The sequence below is a fragment of the Hippopotamus amphibius genome, chromosome 3, assembly GCF_030028045.1.
Source record: "Hippopotamus amphibius kiboko isolate mHipAmp2 chromosome 3, mHipAmp2.hap2, whole genome shotgun sequence".
In the NCBI taxonomy this organism is placed as follows: Eukaryota; Metazoa; Chordata; class Mammalia; order Artiodactyla; family Hippopotamidae; genus Hippopotamus; species Hippopotamus amphibius.
In genome coordinates, this window is record NC_080188.1 from 71,388,185 (window position 1) to 71,410,703 (window position 22,519).

At 56.6% G+C, this 22,519-nt stretch overlaps 1 protein-coding gene across 2 annotated transcripts in view; it reads left to right on the top strand.

Annotated features, from left to right (window-relative positions):
* The window catches only part of WFS1 (wolframin ER transmembrane glycoprotein), a 30,918-nt gene extending 8,688 nt beyond the window's left edge, over positions 1-22,230 (top strand). For both annotated transcript variants that reach the window (XM_057729966.1, XM_057729967.1), the window contains 6 exons: positions 8,663-8,745; positions 9,222-9,366; positions 11,144-11,314; positions 12,849-12,929; positions 13,792-13,937; positions 19,660-22,230. In XM_057729966.1, the coding sequence (XP_057585949.1) occupies positions 8,663-8,745; positions 9,222-9,366; positions 11,144-11,314; positions 12,849-12,929; positions 13,792-13,937; positions 19,660-21,468 (2,435 nt within the window). In that variant the 3' untranslated portion in view covers positions 21,469-22,230. The remainder of the gene's footprint in view (positions 1-8,662; positions 8,746-9,221; positions 9,367-11,143; positions 11,315-12,848; positions 12,930-13,791; positions 13,938-19,659) is intronic.
* The last annotated feature ends 289 nt before the right edge of the window (positions 22,231-22,519 follow it).

The window sequence follows — 22,519 nt, forward strand, 5'->3', positions numbered from 1 at the left end:
AGCACAGGGCCTGGAGAGCACAGAGGTGGCCCTGGCCCTGGCTCTGGGGAGGTGGGGGCCTGCTTTGGGGAAAGAGATGACGCCTGAGCAAGAGTGAGCCTGAGGGGAGAGGGCACAGCATGGGTGGGGGCCAGAGGGAAGAAATGGGCTCGCCTGGAGCGGGCTTGGGATAGAGAGAGCCCCGGACCTTCTAGGTGATGGAGTGGTGGCGATGAAGGAAGCGTCAGAGTGGTGATGCTCGTGTGTCTGGCCTGCGAATGAGCTGCACCAGGAGTGAGCTGGGGCGGGACTGGACACCGAACCGTAACAGCAGCCTTGTGTGAGAGGCTGCTCTGTGCTTTCAGGGCTGTTGTAGGTAAAAATCTTCAAGCCTCACTGTGAGTTTCATGAAAGCAAGGATCCCTAGGCCTGTGATGTTTGGGGAAAACATAGCTGGTATTGGCTTTGCTTTTTCTAATAATCTACCCAATATTTCTCTGTACATATGTCCTGTTCTCACAGCAGCCAACCCTATGAAGTAGGGATGTTGGCTTCGATTACAGGTGTGGTGATCATAACGGAGCCCGCTGGGGACATCAGGTCTGAAAGCTCCGTGGTTGGTGAAAGCCCTATGGTTCTCTTCGTGGGTCACTGCCCTCTCCTCCCTGCTCACTGAGACCACTCCACGTTCTCTAAATCTGTCTCCACCTTCCCTGTTCCCACACCTCCCCTTTGCCTCGTGGGAACCTCTGCCCAAAATTGCCAGCTCCACCTGTTGAAATCCTACCCAGCTCTCAAGGTACCATCGCCTCTTAGGCTTTCTGACCTCCTCCCACAGCAAGAGATACGTGTGCCGTAGTAACCTAGCACACACGCCCACGTGCTTGCACTCACACACGCATACACGCACACATCCAGTGGGAATGGAAATTTCCTAAACAATACTTGTCCTTACTGTGTCTGTTGCTGTCTTATGGTCTGTATTCTGTTGCTTTTATTTAAAAACAAATGCTGCTTGTGGGTAGTTAAATTGGTTCTGTGACCTTCTGGGTGGACGTCTATAGTTTGGAAAACGCTCTGTGGTTTGGTGCCAGTGCTAGTTTCCCGCCCACCCCAGCCAGGACTCCGGAGCATGTCTGTCCACACAGGCTGTTTCGTTATGGAGTGTCGGAGCCGTGAGGTGGTGCAGGAAGGGCCTACATGGCCGAGGTGGCACACTTGGCTGGGCTGGTGGCCTTGAGCTGTGTGCCCTCGAGGGAGTCAGGAGGCCTCACTGAGCCTGTTTCTGTATCTGCAGTCTTACCAGCTGTGTGGAGTCCACGTGCTGGGACCCTGTGCTCTGAGCATGGTGCGTGGGACGCAGCGCTGAGTCAAGGGCCCTCCTCCCTTGGGAGCCTGTGTGGTGGTGCGGGGATGGTCTGTGCCGAGAGCTGCAGAGCTCGCTGTGCTCCATGGATGTCATCAAGCCTCCTGCCCCTCCTCCCCTCCTATTCAGGCTTCTCCCGGGGCGTTGCCTTGCACGTTGGGGCATCCATCTGGTTTTACGGCCCCACACAGTCCCTCATGGGTGACTGGTCTTAATGTCAGCTCCGGGCTCTCTGTGTCTGGGTGTAGGGGCTTTGTGTGTGCGTTGGATTCTTCCCTCCCCCAGGAGGCTGTTGTGCTGCAAACTGTGCGTGTGCGCGCGCACGTCCTCTCTTGTGTCCTGCACCACCACGAGGCAGGACACCATGACTTTCTTGCGGTCACAGGGGCTCCCTTTCCCCAGGTGCTCTGTATGAGTTAGGGAAGTCACAGCCCCCACTCCACCCTTCTCCAGCTCACCCAGCCTAGTCGTTTCGTTTTTCGCCTCGAGAAGCCAGCTGCCTGAGGTGAGCACCCCCAGCTCACCACCACCTGCACCCCATGCAAAGGCCCCAGACCTCTGGTGGGGAGCACCTGCCGTGTGCATCACGGACCTGGGAGCTTTATGTGACCCCCTACGGCAGCCTGAGAGGGAGGCTCTGTTCTTGTCCCCATTTAGAGATGAGGAAACTGAGCCACTGGCTTGCCAAAGTAGCCAGTGCTGAGTGATGGGCGCAGGGGTGATCCCAGTCTCCTGTCCCACACTGCCTCCCACCCCCAGTGGAGCTGCAGGGACCTCTGAGCTCTGGGTGAAGAGGGCCTGAGCTCCACGGCTCAAACATGCTGGACTAGTGCCCGATTTTCGCTAGAAACACACCCCACTGGGTTCTTCAGATCTCCACATCTCCTTCAAAGATCACTGCTTTGTCTCCAAGTCCGCTGGGCAGGCCAGAGCCTGATCCGGAATCTCGGTCTAACCACAGATACCCCACGGCCAAAGGTCCTGGAGACCGGGGCTGGGAACACACTTGGTTTCAATCTGGGTGAAGCAAAACAAGCCTCAGAGGACAGAGCAAGTCAAACTGTAGGTTTCAGATAAGAAGAGTCGGGAAACAGATGTGATCTCTGTTTGGCTTCTGCCCCTGAGGGGAGGGGTGGGAAGTACTGAGCAAGTGCTGGGGAGGTTGGCAGCCTCGGGGTCCTGGCCCCCTACATCTGGGTCCTGCTGCATCACTTTTGTCTGTGCCATGACTGTCACTGAATTGGACACAGCAGGCCCCTTCCTGCTGGCCCTACACGGCTAGGGAGCATCTACCCAGGGAGCGGTTTGGGGCTTAGTTTCCGTGAATCAGCTCCCCTACGCATCTAGCAAAGGTGTAGGGAGCATCGGTGAAATGTCAGTGGATGACAGCAGGAGGGATATTAAGCAGCACTTCCCATGCTAGGCACTACTCGGGGTCCTTGTCTACACTAACGCACCTCTCTAGCCACTTCCAGGGAGAGAGGTTAAGCAAGGAGCCCAGGCCTCCAGCTGGTGAGGGGTGAAGTCGCGATTGAACACAGTCTGTGAATCCGTGCTCAGCCACCACGATGGGGTCCAGTGACGACGGCGAGCACAGACGGAGCGCTGGGAGTGCCCCGTGCCCTGGGCCCGTCTCTCCTGCATCACGGGTGCAGAGCCGCGCCCTGTGCACGGGCAAAGCAGAGATAGCTGGGACTGGAGCCCGGGTTGGCTCCTGGAGTCGGAGGGGTGAAGGCTCAGGCAAGGGAGAGACAGAAGGAAACAGTTAACGGTGCCCTCGGGGGCAGGCACCGTGCAGGGGCCAAGAGCAAGAGACGCCCTTTCTGCTGACCTCGGTGGGTCACAGGGATCGCCAGCCCTCGGGAGGCTGAGTCCTCCAGCTGTTGGTGCCCGGCTGGCACTTGCTTAGGCAGTCACAGAGCCACAGACAGGGATGGTGGCCGGAAGCCCCAGCTGGGGGTGCAGCCTGCCGGGAAGCATTCACCCCAGTGTTGACCAGGGGCCTGCCCAGCAGGTGCAGGAGACAGAGGGCAAGGCAGGCAGGGCCCGCCTCCAGGAGGGAGATGTCAGGTAAGTGAGGAGGGGCCTGCATGATGCGGGGCATGCAGGGCACGAAGGGCTCCGAGGCCGATGGCCCTGGGTAGGGATTGAACACGGGGTCAAGGGGTCAGCCAGCCGAGCGGGGTCTTGAGGGTCAGGAGGAGGGGAATGGGTGTTCTGGGGAGCGTTAGAGGGTTTAAACCAGAGGTGCGGCATGATCTCTGTTACATGGAGATGACCCGTAGGCGGCTGTCGGAGCAGAGGGCGGCGAGGAGGCGGGGTGGTGGGTGGAGAGGGCCCCAAGGAGGCTGGGCTGATTCCAGGTCTCTGGCTGGAGCTGCCAGGTGGGTGTGGGGGGTGGGAGGCAGTTTCCCAGTAGGGTTCAGAGCAGGACAGCAGGAGTGGGCACCAAGGAAGGTCAGGAGACGATGTGGTGTGGGAGTGGTCACAGAGTGCAAAGTCCCTGCTGTCCTGGGGACAAGACACAGCCACACTCTGGATGACCTGTCGTGAGGACAGATGGCAGGGGTGGTGAGGCTCTCTCAGGTCTGGTGGCTTCCTGAGACCTTTGGAAACTTGGCAACATGCCCTTCATCCCTTATCTGTAACCTCCTCTTTGCATTCCAAGCCTTGGGCATCACCTCTTCCAGGAAGCCCCTCCCATCAGGCTTGATGACTCCTGGCACCTCCACAGCCCCCCTGAGCCTGCACTGTTGGAATGTGGCTGTCCTCGCCTGGCCCCTGGGTGGGTAGGGAGGGTGGGGGGGCTCCTGCCTCCTTCAGCTCAGGGCCCTTGGCTCCTGGAGCTCAGACTAGCGCGGGGCCAGTGCTCAGTAAATGTCTGCTGGGGGACGGATGAGAGGTGACGTCTGTGACCCCTGCTTGGGCCTGTGGAAAGTTTGGACCTCTTGCCCAGGACCCCCGCCTTGGAGCTTAGCCATCCCCTGGAAGGGATGGGGTTGCAAGGATTGTTCTTCCTGTGTGTGCATGAGAACCAGCGTCAGCATCGCGAAGGCTGTTGGCACACCCCCTAGTGCAAGACAACCCCAGCTCCCCTTGTGCAGGACACCCCCGGTGCAAGTCACCCAGCCGCCCACAGAGCTGAGAAGGACACCCGGGATGCCCTTGGGTTCTTATCACCTTTCCCTTCACCGCAGCCCAAGTGGTGGGTGTCGTGAGAGGACCAGGGACTCTGGGAGCCTGAGGCCTCGTCCGGGGCTGGCAAGTGAGGCAGTGGAAGGGCAGCAGCCCCTGGAGACAGGAGTACGGCGTCGCAGTTGCTGTGTGTTTCAGATCGTGCTCTTCTTTTAAGAGACTTTGGCATGCATTCAACAATTTAAACAATGTACTCCAGCAAATCTGGATGGCAGCAGTCATGGAAAAATGGAAACCAGCTTCTCTCTTGCTCCCAGCCCTCTCTGGCAGAGCTTTGTGTGAGGTGGGAGCTGGTGGAGCCCTCGGGCTGCGGGGAGGGGACACCCGAGGAGGCTCCCCAGCCCACGGCCCTGGGGTGGTCCTGAGGAGTGGGAGCACGACTTGCTCACCACCCACCCTTGTCTGTTTCTACTCAGAATATGCTCGGATCAGGGAGGGGAGCTTGGCAGTTGTCTCCAGGCCAAGCATGTGCTGTGTCCCAGGCCCTGCGTGAGACAGAAATGAAAGCTCGAGACCATTCCCTTGACGTCCCCATCCCTCCCTCCCTCTGTTCATCATTTGCTGAGCTGTGTCTGACGCTGGGGGATGGAAATGGGTCGGGCCTGCTGGACACAGATCATCTCTGTGGGAGACGGGTGGGACCGTGAGTGATGCAGGAAAATGGAGGTGAGCTGTGCTGGGGGGAGGGGGCAGCGTCCTGGGGACTCTCCTCCCATTTCATGGCAAAACCAGCATCATTTACTAATGCAGTGTGGCAGATACAAGTTTCTCCAATGTGTGGGATCCGTGGGAGACAAATAGTATAACGTTGGGGGAATGCATGGTCCTCAGTGGATCCTCACAGAGGCGAGGAGACTGCCCAGGGCCATGCAGCTCTGCTATTGTTGTTTTGTGATGAGTGGAAAGACTTTCAAAAATGAGCTAGAGTTGGGACCCTCTCGGTTGCAGGTGATGCTGAAACCCAATGTAAATTAATGTAAGCAAAAAAAAAACAAACAGGGTTGGGATGAACTTGTTAGTTTCTTATGTCTGTACAGTGTAGAGTATCCAGGGGCTCAGGTGACATGATTGGGAATCTGCCCTCAGCTCTGCTTTCCTGCGTGTCCTCACTCTGAGGTGGGCTTCCCCCCGGACAGCCCTCGGGCTCCAAGTGGTGTCTGTCAGCTGAGATCCAGCAGAAGGAGGAGACCCACTGCCCAGCAGCCAGCACAGACCCCAGCGTCCTGACTTGGGTCTGTGGCCCTCCCTGAACCTGGCGCTGTGGTCAGGGAGGTGGATGGGCCAGGTGGGCTTGCTTCACCCACCCTGTGAGAGTCGGGGAGGGTCAGTCCCCAAAGGAGACATGAAGTTAGGGTTAGGAAGAGTCCAGGAAAGGGGGTCAGGCCTGTAGAGAACACGTGTGTTCCGTGGTCCTCGGTGCCTACGCTGACACAGCCAGCTTCTGGTGGTGGTCTTTTTGTGAAGGCTCCTCCTTAGGTGGAAAAAGCCAGAACCTCCCGATGGGTCTGCAGCATTTGAGTGGTTGTAGACCTGTTTCTGCTGATGCCAAATGGAAAGCCGAGTAATGAGGGAGGTAAGGTGCGTGTTTCAAAGAGACTCTGTATATTGGGGAGACTTCTTGGAATGTCAGGCTTTGGATAACTTCTGTGAAAAATTAATCATGGACAGAATAATCTTTTTAGTCAACAGATCTGTGCTTGAATCTTCCATATTCTGATTTAATAAAAAGGACCTTGGATTTGCGAATTCAGTTAGTCAAGAAAAGAGCTGTGAACTAGGTGCCTGGTGTTGGGCTGGGAATTGTGGCCTCAGTGAGCCAGGAAGGCTGCGGGGTCAGCCGAGAGGTGGGACGTGGGTAGCGGGAAGGAACGCACACTGGGAATGCCAACTCTGGACCAGGCACTTAATACCAAGTGTCTCATTCTTCATAAACTGTCCTGCTGGATGGATACTGACGATGGGATGGACAGTGTCTCTCACTTGGTCACGCAGCTCTTTGACGCTAAGGGTGGATTCACACGCGGGTCAGATTTCTCTCCACACACACCCTTCTTCTCTGTGAGCCTGCCCTTCTCTTTGTGCTCTTTAGTCTGAGCCTTTGGCCAGAAAGTACATTCCAGGGACTGGAGGGGGTGGTAGCAGCCAGAAGGGAGAACTGACCTTGATGACTCAGGAAGCACCAGGGTCCAGGGCCACTGGGGTGCGGTGGACGTCCAGGGACCTGAAGCCACTGCTGGGTGAGGTCCCTGGGACCTGGGCGAGGAAGCCCAGCCAGAACTCCGGAGGGAGAGGTATCATCCTGTGTACAAGCTGTCCATCAAGAGGGCTGCAGTGCAGGTGCCTGACTTGTGGGTCTCTTTAAAAATCCTCCCTTTGAAAAGTAAATAAATATGTAAATTAAAAGAAAAAAAGAATCCTCCCTTTTGAGCTGTCCCCAGCCACCCCTGCCTGGCCCCCATGTCCTCTCCAAACTAGATGTGACCTTTCTGCCTTTGAACCTCCAAGACTGGGTCGCCTTAGACTCCTGCCCTGCTGCCTCCCTCTAGGCTCCTGGGTGCTGTAGGCTCGAGCACCCTGCACACAGGGGCTGGCTCTGAGCCTGGCGGAGCAGGTTCTGGGAAAGGCCTGGATGAACAGGTAGGGAAAACTGGTCATCTGGGAAAGGCCTGAATGAACAGGTAGGGAAAACTGGTCATCTGGCGGTGTTCCTTGGGACTGTTCTTGTTTTCCAGAATTCTGCCTTCCGTTTCCAGAAACATCTAAAGAACGAGAGTCTGTTCATTCCAAATAAACACCTGCTAAGGTGGGGTGTGGCAATGGCTGAGACAAGATGTGGTGTTGGGCTTAGGCCCCCGGGTAATGGTTGCTTAAATCAAAGAAAGGGACTTTTTAAAAGAAAGTGATTTTTTTTAATGCTGCTTTTATTTTATTTTATTTTTTATTTTTAAATTTATTTATTTATTGGCTGCGTTGGGTCTTCATTGCTGCACGCAGGCTTTCTGTAGTTGTGGAGAGTGGGGGCTACTCTTTGTTGTGGTGTGTGGGCTTCTGACTGCGGTGGCTTCTCTTGTTGTGGAGCATGGGCTCTAGACACATAGGCTTCAGCAGTTGCAGAGCGTAGGCTCATTAGTCGTGGCTCGCGGACTCTAGAGCACAGGCTCAGTAGTTGTGGCACATGGGCTTAGTTGCTCTGTGACATGTGGGATCTTCCCAGACCAGGGATCAAACCCGAGTTCCGTGCATTGGCAGGCAGATTCTTAACCACTGTGCTACCAGGGAAGCCCTGAAAGTGATTTTTTAAAAAAGAAATTTTTGTTATGCTACCCACTGCAGGAGAGGTTGTGGTGAAATCGATGAACTTACATGATGCTTTTGTAACTTAAAGTAACTTTTTACAAAGTAAATATAGTGCGAGCTGTATGATGTTTGGACCCTTGGGCCTAGTAATTCACCTGAAGGACCTATGCCAGGAGAATGACCCCCCCCCAATAAAAAATATACCCACAGAATGGTTTGTGGCACTGTTGTATAAAATTAGGGAGTATGGGAATAACCTAAAGGTCCGATGGAGAGGAGAGGCCCAGAACCCAGATGGCATTTCCAAGCCACTGAAATGGTACATTTCACTGCAGAGTAACATGGGAAATTGGTTGTGAGTCACTATTATAAATACATTTTTCACAACGTATGTACTGTAATCATGACCTCCAAAAATCATGTGTATAAACGACAAGTCTTGGAAAACATGAATTTGGTGTGTTTGTTGTGGTGCTGGGCACTGGGGTGCAGGTTCTTTAGATCAGAGGCTTTCAAACTTCAGCCCTCAGATCTTTCTAGAACTCTGTTCAAGCCTGAGCTCAGCCGCTCTGGCTGCAGTGAACTGAGGGGGTGATGGGGTTATTGGTCTGTGCCCCACTCTGTCCCTTGTCCCCCGGCACGAGCTCTGAGCAGCTGCTGGAACCGCCCCTGGGCAGCTTTGTGGTCCTGGCTCGTTCTTTCCGCATCTGCTCTCACGCTTCTGACCTGGGGCTGAAGCCTGTACCTGCCGTCCTCTCCCCTCCTCAGATAAACGACAAGGACCAGCTTGATGACAGTCCATCTGCTTGTTTTCCTCTGTTAAAGGACCTGTGAAGGGAGATGTGGACACCCCCTTTGAAGAGGTCCTGGAGAAGGCTAAGGCCGGAGACCCCAAGGCGCAGACAGAGGTGAGCACCGGTGTCTGCGGGAGGCTCAGGCCGCCGCCCCCAGCACGGTGGGCCTGGGAGAAGCCAGTGCCGTGCCTGCGAGCTGGGAGTGGGGAGCTGGCCTGACTGTAGCCCCCACGTGCCAGGCCCCCGTTTGTTGTGTTTCCATGTTCATGGTGTGTTTTTTTCTTCCCTCCACCCTCTGGGGAGCATGTACGTGTTCACCTCCCGTATCCAGCTCACACCTGATCTTGGGCATCACCTGCTCTGACGCCATCCCTGCTTCCTCCCTGTCCTCATGCCCCCACCCCTTCTCTCACCTCACCAGTGGGGGAGGGGTCCCCACATCCGCCTCTGGCTGGGAGCGCGGGCAGAGAGGGTGAGGGAGCCCGAGGTTGCCCGGCTGCGGGGAGCAGGTTCGCAGGACGTGGGGTGGGAGCCTGGGCGCTGTGCGTGCAGCCCCTGCGGCACGTGGCGTGACGGGGTCCTGCTTGCAGGTGGGGAAGCACTACCTGCAGCTTGCTGGTGACGGGGACGAAGAGGTCAACAACTGCACTGCCGTGGACTGGCTGACCCTCGCCGCCAAGCAGGGCCGGCGCGAGGCCGTCAAGCTTCTCCGCCGGTGCCTGGCGGACAGAAAAGGTGGGTCAGGAGGCTTGGAGGGATGTGTGAGGGATGTCGTGCTGCTTTGCTAAATTAACAACTCAAATAGCAACAGGAAAACCTGCGGAGGATGGTGACACTGCCGTCGAGCAATGAGCGTGGTTTCTGTTGTGCGAGTGGCTTCGCCATGCAGATGTTTTTGGAGGATAACCTGGGATCTTTAGGGAACGAAGCCGTTTTCATCCTCTTTAACTACTGGTGGTGTCTACAAGGAGCTGTCTCCTGGGTTCTAATCCAGATTGAGGAGCGGATCCTGGAGCCAAGTTGGAGAACATGACAGGGGCCTGAGGTCCGAGTGGCACTTTCTGCACTGACTTCTGTCCAGTCTGAGCCGAGAAGCTGGGGACCATGGGCCAGTGAAGTCCCGCTCAGGCTGGCAGTCACTGCCGGGATGGGCGTGGGTGTTGGGGGCGGTGACGTGTTGCCTGGCAGTGTGTGGACACTTACTACGTTATCCTGCCCAAGGGAAATGGCTCGCTCCTGTGTCAGGGAAGAGTGTTTCCTGAAGGTTCAAACCTCAGCAGAAAGATGAAAGGGTGCGTCATAATGGGGGCGCTTTTTTTCTCAGATTGTAAAAGTGTTTATGGTTTTCAAAGAAAACTTGAACTATATAGGAAACATAAAGATAGAAATTACCCATCACCCTGAAACCCAGAGAGAAGTGCTCTGTATTCTGATATTGTTTCTTCTGCTTTTGCATTGTCATGTTTTTAAAGTTACGTTTATTATGTAGAATCTGCTCTCTCTGGACATCAGGCTGATGCCTTTGACAACTTGGAACGGTCATATTCTGCTAGCCAGAATTTCTCACCAAGCCAGCCTCCCTGTTCCGGGGCAGGCCGAATGGCCTTGCACTGGCTGATCAAGTCAGTGCAGCCCACACAGCTCGTTGCTGGAGCCAGTGGTTCCCAGAGGCCATGAGGGAGCTAAGGCAGGCCCGAGGATCTTCGGGAGTGTGAGGGAGGGGGCCAGGCCTCACACGGCCCACACCTTCCACGTTCTCACACTTGAGTGCTTCCCAGTCATAAAAGAAATGTGGACGCTGGTGGAAAGTCTGGGAGATGTTTCAAAGGAGAAAAAACCCAGTCCTGCATCGCCCATCTCACTGCCCTCTGGGAGGGTCATGCTGATGTCCTGGTGGTTGGGGTGCAGGAGGAAAGGCAGCCGCTGACTGGCCTGTGAAACCTGCTCCCTGTCTCTCCATGGGTGGGTCTTGCCTTCCTAGGAAAGGGCCGTCTGTGCAGGGACATAGTGCTTCTGGCTGCCCTAGGAGGGGCCAGCACTGTGGACGCAGGGATGCCCCACTCTTGCACCTGGGCTGCTCACTGCAGTGCGCGACAGTTCGAGACTGGCTCTGCCTCTCTGACTCTGTGGCCTTGGCAATCCAGGACACCCTGTGTGCCTCAGTTTCTCCCTCTGTAAGGCAGGGATTGCAGTACTCCACCAGAGGGTCCCCGTGGGGGTGAACTTGAGAGGGGAGCGAGCCAGGAAAATGGGGAGGCTTTGCCCTGCACTGGGCCATTGCGGCCACTCAGTGAGTGTCTGCAGAAAGGCCAGGCCGAGCCTCCCACCAGCAGGGACTTTGTCCAGGCACCCTCCTGGTCAGATGTTCATTTCAGCCCTGGTGACAAAGGTGCCTGCAAAGCTGCTCGTGGGAATCCCTCCCAAATCCCTCAAGCAGGGCTGGCCAGGGCTGGGGTATCCCTGACAGCTTCTGAGCGAGTAGGATGAGGGCTCTGATGCCTCCCTCCTGCAGGCATCACCTTGGAGAACGAGCAGGAGGTGAGGCAGCTTTCCTCCGAGACCGACCTGGAGCGGGCCGTGCGCAAGGCGGCCCTCGTCATGTACTGGAAGCTGAACCCCAAGAAGAAGAAGCAGGTGGCCCTGTCGGAGCTGCTGGAGAACGTGGGCCAGGTCAACGAGCATGGTACGCGGTCTGCCTCTCCTGGGCTTTTGTGTTGGAATCTTGGGGGCTTCCCTATGGGAGCTGAAGCAGGGGCTCCAGGGACCTTCTTGAGAGGCCCTCACGGGTGTCCTGTAAGGCCAGGGAGGGTCCTTCCTGGGTGTCCTCCTGTCCCTGGGGTCCCCGCCCTGAGCTGTGCCCTGAGCTCCGATTCAGCCCTCAGTCTGGGCACCCAGAGGCCCTTCCTCCTCTGGTTCTACCTTGCTTTGCTCTGCCCCTTGGGGTTTCCTCCCCTCCTGCCCACAGGCCTTGTCGTGCCAAGGGTGTCCTGCTCTTCCTGAAGGGACAGGGAGTGGGGGAGGGTGATAGGTGCGGGCAGGGACCTGAGTCCCCAAATCCCCGAGAGCCTCTCTGGGTGGACCTCATGGCCAGCCTCTGTAGTCCTCCCCACCTCCTTCTAACCTGGCTTTCTGAAGAGGGCATGGGCAGTGGCCAGGACAGATGGGGCAGGAGAACAGGCATCCCTGGCTGGGTGTGGCCTCTCCAGTTCCCGGGCCGGGTTGGGGGCCGGCGGGGGAACCTGACTTCTGAGTCTTCGCGTTTTCTGAACCTGCCTCCTGCTGTTCAGAAAATGAGTTTCTGCCCAGGGCTTCACCCAGACCTCTCCTGCCCCAAGGGGTGGATGCCGGGGGCTGGGGCTACCACTGACACCTCAGAGAAGACTGCTGGGTGGGCATCTCTGCCCCTTCTCCTGGGATCTCGGGACAGGACTCCTGTCTGACCTCCCCCTCTGGGATGAGCAGAGGTGGCCAAGAGGCCTGGGGCTCAAGTGGCAGCCCCTGCAAGAGGTGTGCTTGGCGTGACAGGCTCAGCTGCCCCGTGTGGAGCCCAGAGACTCTGCAGGGCCGCAGCCCCACCCCCACCTGCTGCCCCCATCTCTCCGCTGGCCGCTTCCACGTGGGGCTCCCATGGCCTCTCAGTCACAGTGCCCCGCCTCTCCTGTTGTCACTGTTTGCCCTCTGGTCCAGCTCCTGCCTGATCCGCCTCTGCAAAGACGTACCTCGGAGCCTAGTGCAAGGAGAGCTTGATGAATGCCCGCCAGGTTGGGGGTGTGGTGGGGGGTGGATGTTGGACAGAGGATAGAATATTTTAGGCCTGGCTCAGACTTCACTCACTGAACTGACTTGTGCACCAGGGCTGGGGACACAGGAGAAGGCCTGACCCCTGGCCCTGGGGAGCTTGGTCTCCTCCAGGGGAAAATCACGCCAGGGGACAATGCCAGCAAAGGTATATGGGGACAGGTTACACTGACCGGAGAGTGTGGTGTGTCCAATGCTAAGGCTGTGTCCATACACGGGATGGGCTGTGCCCTGTGGGGCCTGAGTCACCCTCAGGGCTAGAAGCTGAGAGGTGACAGTCCCAAGGGGTAGCCCTTGCTCTGCCCTCCGGGAGCAGTGGGCCATGGAGGCCCCAGAGCACACAGGCAGGTTTCTGGGGGGGCTGCAGGGAAAGGGGGAGTCAGCCCGCCTTGATTCTCAATCTGCTCTGTCCCCTGCAGATGGAGGGGTGCCGCCGGGTCCCGTCCCCAAGTCACTGCAGAAGCAGAGGCGGGTGCTGGAGCGCTTGGTCAGCAGCGAATGTGAGTACGGCCGCCAGTCCCACACCTGCGCCACCTTTGACCATGCTGTTGCCCCGACCACCCCACACACCGTGCCTCCTCCCTCCTGCCAGTCCAGGCTTGGCCTCCAGGGTCTCAGAGGCAGGATGGATTTTCAGTCCCTTTGGGGCTGTTGGTTGGGTGTCAGTGTTCTGGACTCTGGGATTTGGACCCTGCCCACCAGGAGCATGCACTCTGGAGAGATGGAGAGGTCAGCATGACAGTCCCCGCAGGACAGAGAGAGGCCAGGGGCTGTGTGCACCCCAGGTGCCTGAGCCAGCGGGGATGAGGAGGCAGCTAGCCCGCGGAGGGCAAGGGAGGTGCTCCAGGCCAAGCGAACCTCACAGGCAAAGGCCTGGGGCCACCCAGCAAGGAGTGTAGCGCTGTGGGGAGGTGGGGGGTGCAGGGCAGAGCACGGAGGCGGGGAGGTAATGAAGGTTTGGGCGCGTGCCCGGCACACAGTAGCGTCTCAGAGGATGTGTGTTGACTGGAGGGGTTAGTAGGCGGCTGGGCTGCAGGGCATCAGTGCTGTGAGGAGCCAGGGCCGAGGGAGAGAAGGGGTCAGGGAGGCCTTGGCAATGAAGGTGGCTGGAGGGTCAGCGTTGGAGCTGGGCTCAGGCAGCCCCTAGGCTCGAAGAGCTAGGGAGGGGGGCGCTTTGTGGGAGGGACAGTGCATCACCAAGGCGAGGAGGCCGTCGGCAGGCCCGTCTGCCTCTCTCCTCCCATTGCCCAGGCCCAGGGAGGGGTTTGCCTGGCTCAGCCGCTGTCCCCCTGCAGCCCCATCCACGCGGGGTGATGGTGCTTGCCGTCTCGTAGACCCCGTGCGTTCTCTCCTGTGCTTCAGCCAAGAGCTACATAGCGCTGGACGATTTCGTGGAGATCACCAAGAAGTACGCCAAGGGCATCATCCCCGCCAACCTGTTCCTGCAGGACGACGACGACGAGGAGCTGGCGGGCAAGAGCCCGGAGGACCTGCCGCTGCGCCTGAAGGTGAGCGGGGCTGGCGGCGCCGGCGGGGGGCCCGTGGCCCGGGCCGTGCCCACCTGCGCCTCCCGGTGCTCCCCGGGAGGCTGTAGCTTGTTCCTGGGGAGGCCCGTCCTGCAAGGACGTCCCTGTAACTGCATGAGGACACGTCCTCGTGAAGGGAGGCCTTTCACACATGCTCAGGCTCTGAAACCAAGGACACTGTCGGAGGGGAAGGGTGGGCGGGTTCGGCGCGTGATGGACAAGCACAGGCACTTTCTCGTCTTTCCCTGCAAGACGCCGTGTGGGGAGCAGGGTGCCGTGCGCTGGGGGCCGCCTCTCACTTAGACTTTGTCATTTTGAAAAATGATCCGTTTATGGCACAGAGTGGTGGTCAGTGCCTTGAAGATACCTTTTCCCAAAAGCAAAGTGCTGTGTTCAGGTGGCCAGGAGGCCCCTGCAGTGGTGCCTGCTTATCTGGACCTGTGGGGACTTGCGGAGGAAGCCGGGTGTGGTGCGGAGAGAGTGTCAGGGAGGTGACCAAGGGCCGACCTGAAGGAGGGTAGCGTGTGCTTACATCTTTGGCCAGTGAGCAGCAGTGATGTCAAGGAGCGAGCGCGGCTCATCCGGATGTGTGCTGACAGCCAGGAGTGGCCGCTTGTGCCCTTGGTGTCACAGCGTTTGTTTTCCTGGTCACGTGGTTGTGACTAAGGGTGCAGGTGTACATTGCGGCCACACCACCCTTCACCAGATTTCCCCCAGTTCAGCTCATGGGGTTGAATTAGTTGTGTCTGTATCTCACTTTACCAAGAACACCAGGATTTACAGAAGTCTGGTTACCTGGCCCCAGACAGGTCCATCACCACTAGTGGCCAAGAGGGCCCCGGCCAGCGCAAGGGCCTCTGGGCAGACGAAGCATCAGTCACCCAAGAATCTGTCAGGGGCTCTGTGCATCCCCAGCTGCCTGGGAACGTGTGTGAGCTGCCATCAGCGTGGTAGGCTGGGCTGTGGGTGTGGGAGCGGGGTCGGGGCAGGCGACAGGAAGTGTGACCCTGTCCCACACACAGCTCAGTGTAAGCACCGTGCTGGGGCCTGGATATGGAGGCCCAGAAATCTGCCCTCGGTGGGTGGGGAGGCCAACTCGGAAGCAAGTTCCACAGAGATGCTGCAGCCCAGAGAGGTGGATGTGAAGGCCACGCTCAGGACCAGTGAGCTGAGTGAGCCCCTGAGCGCAGGTAGGGTGTCCAGCGTGAAGGTTCTGAGACGTGGGATCACCATGGCCCAGGAGGTCATGGCTCTTATTGAAGGTCCACTCAGAGGCAGGCCTGGGCTAAGTGTGTTCACAAATGACATCAGTTTTCTTATTAAAGTGAGAAAGGGAAGGTAGAGCATTTGCTGTGGTTCTTGGCAAAGAGGAGGTGCTCTGCAAATGCCAATGAGGGTCAAAGGTGAAAGGGTTAGCAGGAGAAGACCCGTGGACCAGGTGGTCCTGGCCTGTGCATCCTAGTTTGCATTGTTCTGGCGTGGTTACTAGTAATGCTTGCTTTCAAAAGCATCCCGGTTTGGACAGCAAGCTGTGTCACCCTCCTTACGCGTGATAAGCTCAGTGCTGTAAAATATCTGAAAGTCCTTTTTGGGAAAAAGAGATTTAAAGTATTAAGAGAAGAAATAAGGCCCCTCTCCCCATTTTTTTTTTTTTTTTGCAGTTTTTGAAATTGTCAGAGCACTTTGATTCCTTTACAATTTGTCTCATTAAAAGCCTTTTGAAAAAAAGGGAGAGAATGAATCATAGCAGGTGTCTCCTGGAACTAAAAGCTGTTCCAGCCTTTATTAGCCCCCTGGAGAACCGAGAAAGGACGTGTGCCTGGGGAGGCCTCTGCATCCCAGTAGAAAATGCCAGATGCCTCTCTGCGAGCTGACGTGACCCGCGTGGATGTTCCGGGCTCCAAGCTGCCTCTTCTCAAACCTTTCATGACAGATGAAACCTTCTTAAAGATGAATTCGGGAGTATTTTAAAATCATAACAGTTTTTGCATTAAATTATTGAGTCCAGCACATGAATGTTCACTGAGGTCCGAGCAGAGTCTAGTTGAGATGAACTTGCCTCAACCTGCTGGGTGTGCGGTGGGCTTCTTGGTCGGCTGCCATGGTTGTAACAGGCTGTTTGCTCAGTTTCTCACGTTAGCAGAGTGACTGGTGGCTGCAGCCCTGGCCAGGTGCCCTTTCCTGTCCTTTCATGAACTGACTCCCTATTCTTTTTTTTTTTTTGTCTGCACTGCGTGACATGCAGGATCTTAGTTCCCTGACCAGGGATCGAACCCATGCCCCTTCTAGTGGAAGCTCAGAGTCCTAACTGCTGGGACCACCAGGGAAGTCCCCCTATTCACTTCTTTTTTCTTCACCATGTTTTTTTTTTTTTAGCTCTTTGTTGGAGTATAATTGCTTTACACTGTTGTGCCAGTTTCTGCTGTACAACAAAGTGAATCAGCTGTATTTATATGTATATCCCCGTATCCCCTCCCTCCCACGACTCCTTCACACCCTCCCTATCCCACCCCTCTAAGTCATTACTAATCATCAAGTTGATCTCCCTATGTTATGCAGCAGCTTCCCACTAGCTATCCATTTTACATTTGGGAGTGTATATATGTCAGTGCTACTCTCTTACTTCCTCCCAGCTTCCCTTTTGCCCCCAACCCCGTGTCCTCAAGTCTGTTCTCTACATCTGCATCTTTATTCTTGCCCTGTCACTGGGTTCATCAGTACCATTTTTTAGATTCCACATATATGAGTTAGCATACGGTATTTGTTTTTCTCTTTCTGGTTTACTTCGCTCTGTATGACAGTCTCTAGGTCTATCCACCTCACAACAAATAACTCAATTTCATTCCCTTTTTATGGGTGAATAATATTCCATTGTATATATGTGCCGCAGCTTCTTTATCCATTCATCTTCACTACTCATTTTTAAAAATTTCTTTGCTGCTCAAAGAAAAGTTCATTTTAATTTGTTTGGACTTTCTCTACAGAAAAGGTTTCCAGTCTCACAATTTGGTGGGGCCCCAAGAAGCAGGGCTTGGGTAGAAGGTACAGGGGACAGAATTGGGACCTTAAAAGGAGAGAACTCCTGGTCATAGTGGCCCAGGCGCCTCACTGTGCAGGCAGAGGCTGGCACCATTGGACATCAGGTTCTAGAAGCTCCGTTGTCTTTTAAAAGTCCTCTCAACCATGTGATTGTGTGGCCTCATGGAAAAAAAGAAAAGAAAAAGAAAAAAAAGTAGCGTGAATGGTTTTGGATTTTTTTTGTTTTTTTGTTTTTTTAAGCTCTTTATTGGAATATAATTGCTTTACACGCTTGTACCAGCCTATGAGGTACACCAAAGTGAATCAGCTGTATTTATACACATATCCCCATATCCCCTCCCTCCCGCAACTCCTTCCCACCCTCCCCGTCCTGGCCCTCTAAGGCATCACCCATCATCGAGTTCATCTCCCTTTGTTATACAGCAACTTCCCACTAGCTATCTATTTTACAGTTGGTAGTGTATATATGTCTATGCTATTCTCTCACTTTGTCCCAGCTTCCCCTTCATGCCCGCCCTGCCAACCCCTTGTTCTCCAGTCCATTCTGTGCGTCTGAATCCTTATTCTTGTCCTGTCACTGGGTTCATCAGTACCATTTTTTTCTTTTTTTTTTAGGATTCCGTATATATGAGTTAGCATACAGTATTTGTCTTTCTCTTTCTGGCGTGAATGGTTTTGAGCATTAGGACAGGATTTCAGGTTAATTTTAAGGTGCCAGCTACTTGGATACCTCCAGGCTAGCTCCCCAAAAGCTGCCCAGCACTGGTTGTGCAGAGAGAGAACAGCAGTGAGAACAGCAGCTCTGGGGCGCCTCCTGTCTCTCTGGTTATTGAGGTTCCGTCCACAGGGACTAGCCGGGCAGGCTTCGGCTGATGCATGAGGGCTCTTTCTGTCGCAGGTGAGTTTCAGCTGGTGGGTCTGGCTTTGGGCCGAAGGGGCCCCTCCCGGAGGAAGCTGGAGCAGGTTCTTTTTGGAGACACTGATTTGCTGTCCGGCAAGTGTCAGAAATCCCCACCAGGGCTAACCTTACAGCATCCGATGTTCCCTAGTGCCACCTTCAGATGGGGCTGAGCACTGTGTCCGCTCCTGGGGAAGCTGGCCCCAGTGAGCTGGAGGAGCCCTTAGTTGGTTTATTGGTTTGCTCATTTTCTTGCTTATTCTAAAACAGAGTGAGTGGACTGTCACAGACACGACAGGAGGAGAGCAGCTCTTTTTACATACACGTGTGTGTCTGTAGCTTTGCACACGCACACAGCCTTATACATTCCTGTTTTCACTGTGAGCCCGGGTCCTTCTCATCTGGAGAATTCTCTCTGCTGGCTGCTCCCGGGTGTCCTGGTCCTCCTGAGTTGACAGCTGAGGCTCTTGGGCAGATGACAGCCACACCCCAGTGTTGGCACTTGGCTGTACACACCCAGGGTACCTGCTCGTCCTTGGCCCTTTGGTGGGTGGGGCAGAGTGAGCCTGTCCCCAGGGCATGGGTGGAGGCCGTGCCTCCCACCTCACCTGCGGGCTGATGGGGGTTCTGTCACGTAGCCCCTCGGATGGGCTCTGGGCCCAGCTGGGCTTTGCTGCCCCCATGCGTGGGTGATCCCTGTGAGGACCTACTCCCACGTGTGGTCTGGTCCGGGCCCCTGCCCTCCTCCTTGCCACCCTGTGTGAGCCCTGGCACTGTCCATAGCCACTTTCTTTTTTCACCCCTTTTGGCTTCTCTCCCGTCTCCCTGGAGCCCAGTCGGGGCCAAAAGCCTCAGGGATTCTGTATAGAGAACCAGGCAGGTGCGGGGGCCACCCTGGATGGCAGAATTGCCCCTGCCTCCTACCCAAGGCTGCTCCCCAACTCACCTCCCTCACAGCGCCTCACTTGTCTTCTGTGGTGGAAAAGGCCGAGGGTTTCTGCAGCTCTTTGCACTGTGTACAGGCTGGGGGAGTGGGGCCCAAGGCAGGAAGTGGGGCTGCCCTTGAACGTGGCCGTGGGGGTTGTGTGTCTGTTCTGAGCTGTTGGGTGTGCAGGGGTGGGTGGTGCAGGCAGCTGGTGTTGGGCCTCCTGTCAAAGTGAAGACATTGTATCTGCCCTGTTGCAGCTGAAGCACTTCTGTTCAGGTGGGTGCGGAACTCTCTTTCCTGGAGTCCCCACTCCCACTCCTGGGATGGTCAGAGCCCAGCGTAGGCTGGTAAAGCAGCAGTTCCTCTCCCCTTTGTGGATGGGTGGGCAGCCGAGGCTCGGAAGGTGAAGTCCCCGCTGTAGGGGTGGCTGAGACGCAAGCAACCGGGTGCTCTGTGGGGAGGGAAGAGTGGGCTAGGTGAGCTCTCCCAGGTGCGCAGGGTCTCACAGGGAAGACCAGCACTCATGAGTCTGGAAACCCTGGTGGATGGTCAGGGATCAGGGGTGGGCGGGAGGGAGAGGGCGGGCTCTGTAGGATTGGGTGGAATCGAGGGAAGGTTTGTGGGACCACGTGGAGCATCACCAGCTGAGAGGGTGTTACAGGTGGACGGACTGTGTGGGCCCAGCCGTGGTTGAAACGGCGGGTGAGTTCACTTTGTCCAGAGCCGGGGGGTGGGGGCAGGTGGGGGGCGGGTGACTGGGAGCAGTGACACGGCAGAGACTGGGGCTCCTGCCGTGGCCGGGTTCCAACACCCTCCTGTGTCTCCACCCCTCCTTCCAGGTGGTCAAATACCCCCTGCACGTTATCATGGAGCTGAAAGAGTACCTGATCGACGTGGCCTCCCGGGCGGGCGTGCACTGGCTGTCCACCCTCATGCCCACCCACCACATCAACGCCCTGGCCTTCTTCTTCATCATCAGCAACCTCACCATCGACTTCTTCGCCTTCTTTGTGCCCCTGGTCGTCTTCTACCTGTCCTTCATCTCCATGGTCATCTGCACTCTCAAGGTTTTCCAGGACAGCAAGGCCTGGGAGAGCTTCCGTGCCCTCACCAGCCTGCTCCTGCGCTTCGAGCCCAACCTGGATGTGGAGCAGGCCGAGGGGAACTTCGGCTGGAACCACCTGGAGCCCTACATCCACTTCCTGCTGTCCGTCTTCTTTGTCATCTTCTCCTTCCCCATCGCCAGCAAGGACTGCATCCCCTGCTCAGAGCTGGCCGTGGTGTCAGTCTTCTTCACCATCACCAGCTACATGAGCCTGAGCACCTCGGCCGAGCCCTACACCAGGAGGGCCCTGGTGACCGAGGTGGCGGCCGGCCTGCTCTCCCTCCTGCCCACCGTTCCTGTCAACTGGCGCTACCTGAAGCTGCTGGGCCAGACCTTCTTCACGGTACCTGTCGGCCACTTCATCGTCCTGAACGTCAGCGTTCCCTGCCTGCTCTATGTCTACCTGCTCTACCTCTTCTTCCGCATGGCCCAGCTGAGGAACTTCAAGGGCACCTACTGCTACCTGGTCCCCTACCTGGTCTGCTTCATGTGGTGTGAGCTCTCCGTGGTCATCCTGCTCGAGTCCACCGGCCTGGGGCTGGTGCGCGCGTCTGTCGGCTACTTCCTCTTCCTCTTCGCTCTTCCCATCCTGGTGGCCGGCCTGGTGCTGATGGGCGTGGTGCAGTTGGCCCGCTGGTTCGTGTCCCTGGAGCTCACGAAGATCACGGTCACCGCAGTGGTCTGCGGCATCCCCCTGCTGGTCCGCTGGTGGACCAAGGCCAACTTCTCTGTGGTGGAGACGGTCAGGTCCCTGACACGGAGCTCCATCGTCAAGCTCATCCTGGTGTGGATCACGGCCATCGTGCTCTTCTGCTGGTTCTATGTGTACCGCTCGGAGGGCATGAAGGTCTACAACTCCACGCTGACCTGGCAGCAGTATGGCTTCCTGTGCGGGCCGAGGGCCTGGAAGGAGACCAACATGGCCCGCACCCAGATCCTGTGTAGCCACCTGGAGGGCCACAGGGTCACGTGGACCGGCCGCTTCAAGTACGTCCGCGTGACGGAGATCGACAACAGCGCCGAGTCGGCCATCAACATGCTGCCACTCTTCATCGGCGACTGGATGCGCTGCCTCTACGGTGAGGCCTACCCGTCCTGCAGCCCCGGCAACGTCTCCACCGCCGAGGAGGAGCTCTGCCGCCTCAAGCTGCTGGCCAAGCACGCCTGCCACATCAAGAAGTTCGACCGGTACAAGTTCGAGATCACGGTGGGCATGCCCTATAGCAGCGCCAACGGCACGCGGGGCCCCGAGGAGGACGACGTCACCAAGGACATTGTGCTGCGGGCCAGCAGCGAGTTCAAGGATGTGCTGCTCCACCTGCGCCAGGGCAGCGTCATCGAGTTCAGCACCGTCCTCGAGGGCCGCCTGGGCAGCAAGTGGCCCGTCTTCGAGCTCAAGGCCATCAGCTGCCTCAACTGCATGGCGCGCCTCTCGCCGGCCAGGCGGCACGTGAAGGTCGAGCAGGACTGGCGCAGCACCGTGCACCGTGCCGTGAAGTTCGCCTTCGACTTCTTCTTCTTCCCCTTCCTGTCGGCAGCCTGAGGACGCGTCTCATCGCAGGAGTGTCTGTGCATGTGGCTGCCGGGACCTCCCCCGTGTGGCCCCCGGCTGGATGGCGCAACACTAACCACTGTGTGTGTGTGTGTGTATACGCATTTGCAAGCGCAGGACTTCGGAGACCCTTTGTCGTGTGTGGTCTGCTCACACCTCTGTGAGCAGGCTGACTTCTTTAGCTCCGCCCACTTTGCCCAGCGTGCATGGCCTCGACCCACAGTCCTGACCTGTCCGCGTGCAGCTGGCGTGTCAGGCTAGACTAGATTCCTGTGCCCAGAAAGCACTTTACGGTTGCTGCCCTCCCTCCCCCATCACCTCCATGCACGCCCTGGCCCCTCATTTACTTCTGTTTGGGTTTGTTATTTAAAGAACCAGTAGTGCTGCTGTGTGATAGCACTTGGTATTTATTTGGTCACTGGTAAGCCTTGACAGCTGTTTGTTGATCCTGGGGGCCTACAGAGCTGCTCTGTCATGTGACCAAGGCCCTGCCCGATTCTGAGATCAGAGGCCATACGGGCAGAAGCCCTGAGCTCTGTATCCCACAGCCTGCCTGCCTCGCAGCTCTCCTGTCTGGTGGGACTCAGCTCACCTGAATGAGGTGGATTCAGGGGCTTGGTGGATTTCCAGGACGAGGAAATAGAAGGAACCTGGGGCATCCCTTCGCAGTGCCAGAGAAGCTAGGCCACGTTCAGAGCCAGAAAGCAGGAAGTCAAGGTCCTGAAGCAGCTGAAATAAAAACCTTTGATGGAATCTACTGTCCTTTTCTTTATATGAAAGAAGCCTTTTTTTTTTTCTTTTGGTATGTGCAAGAGAATCAACGGGTATCTACATTTGCACAAGTGCAGTTTGAGTTACAAAGAGCAGAACTGATTCTCAGTGAGTAAGCCCAGCACTACTAGGCCAAGGGCCCCTGCGGTGTTTGCGCCACCACCTAGCTGTCCATCGGTCTTACTATGTGTGAAGTGTGCATGGTCGTGATTATGTGTGAAACTCAAATCACCACTGAAAGGGCACATACGTGACTGTTTGTGGTCAATAG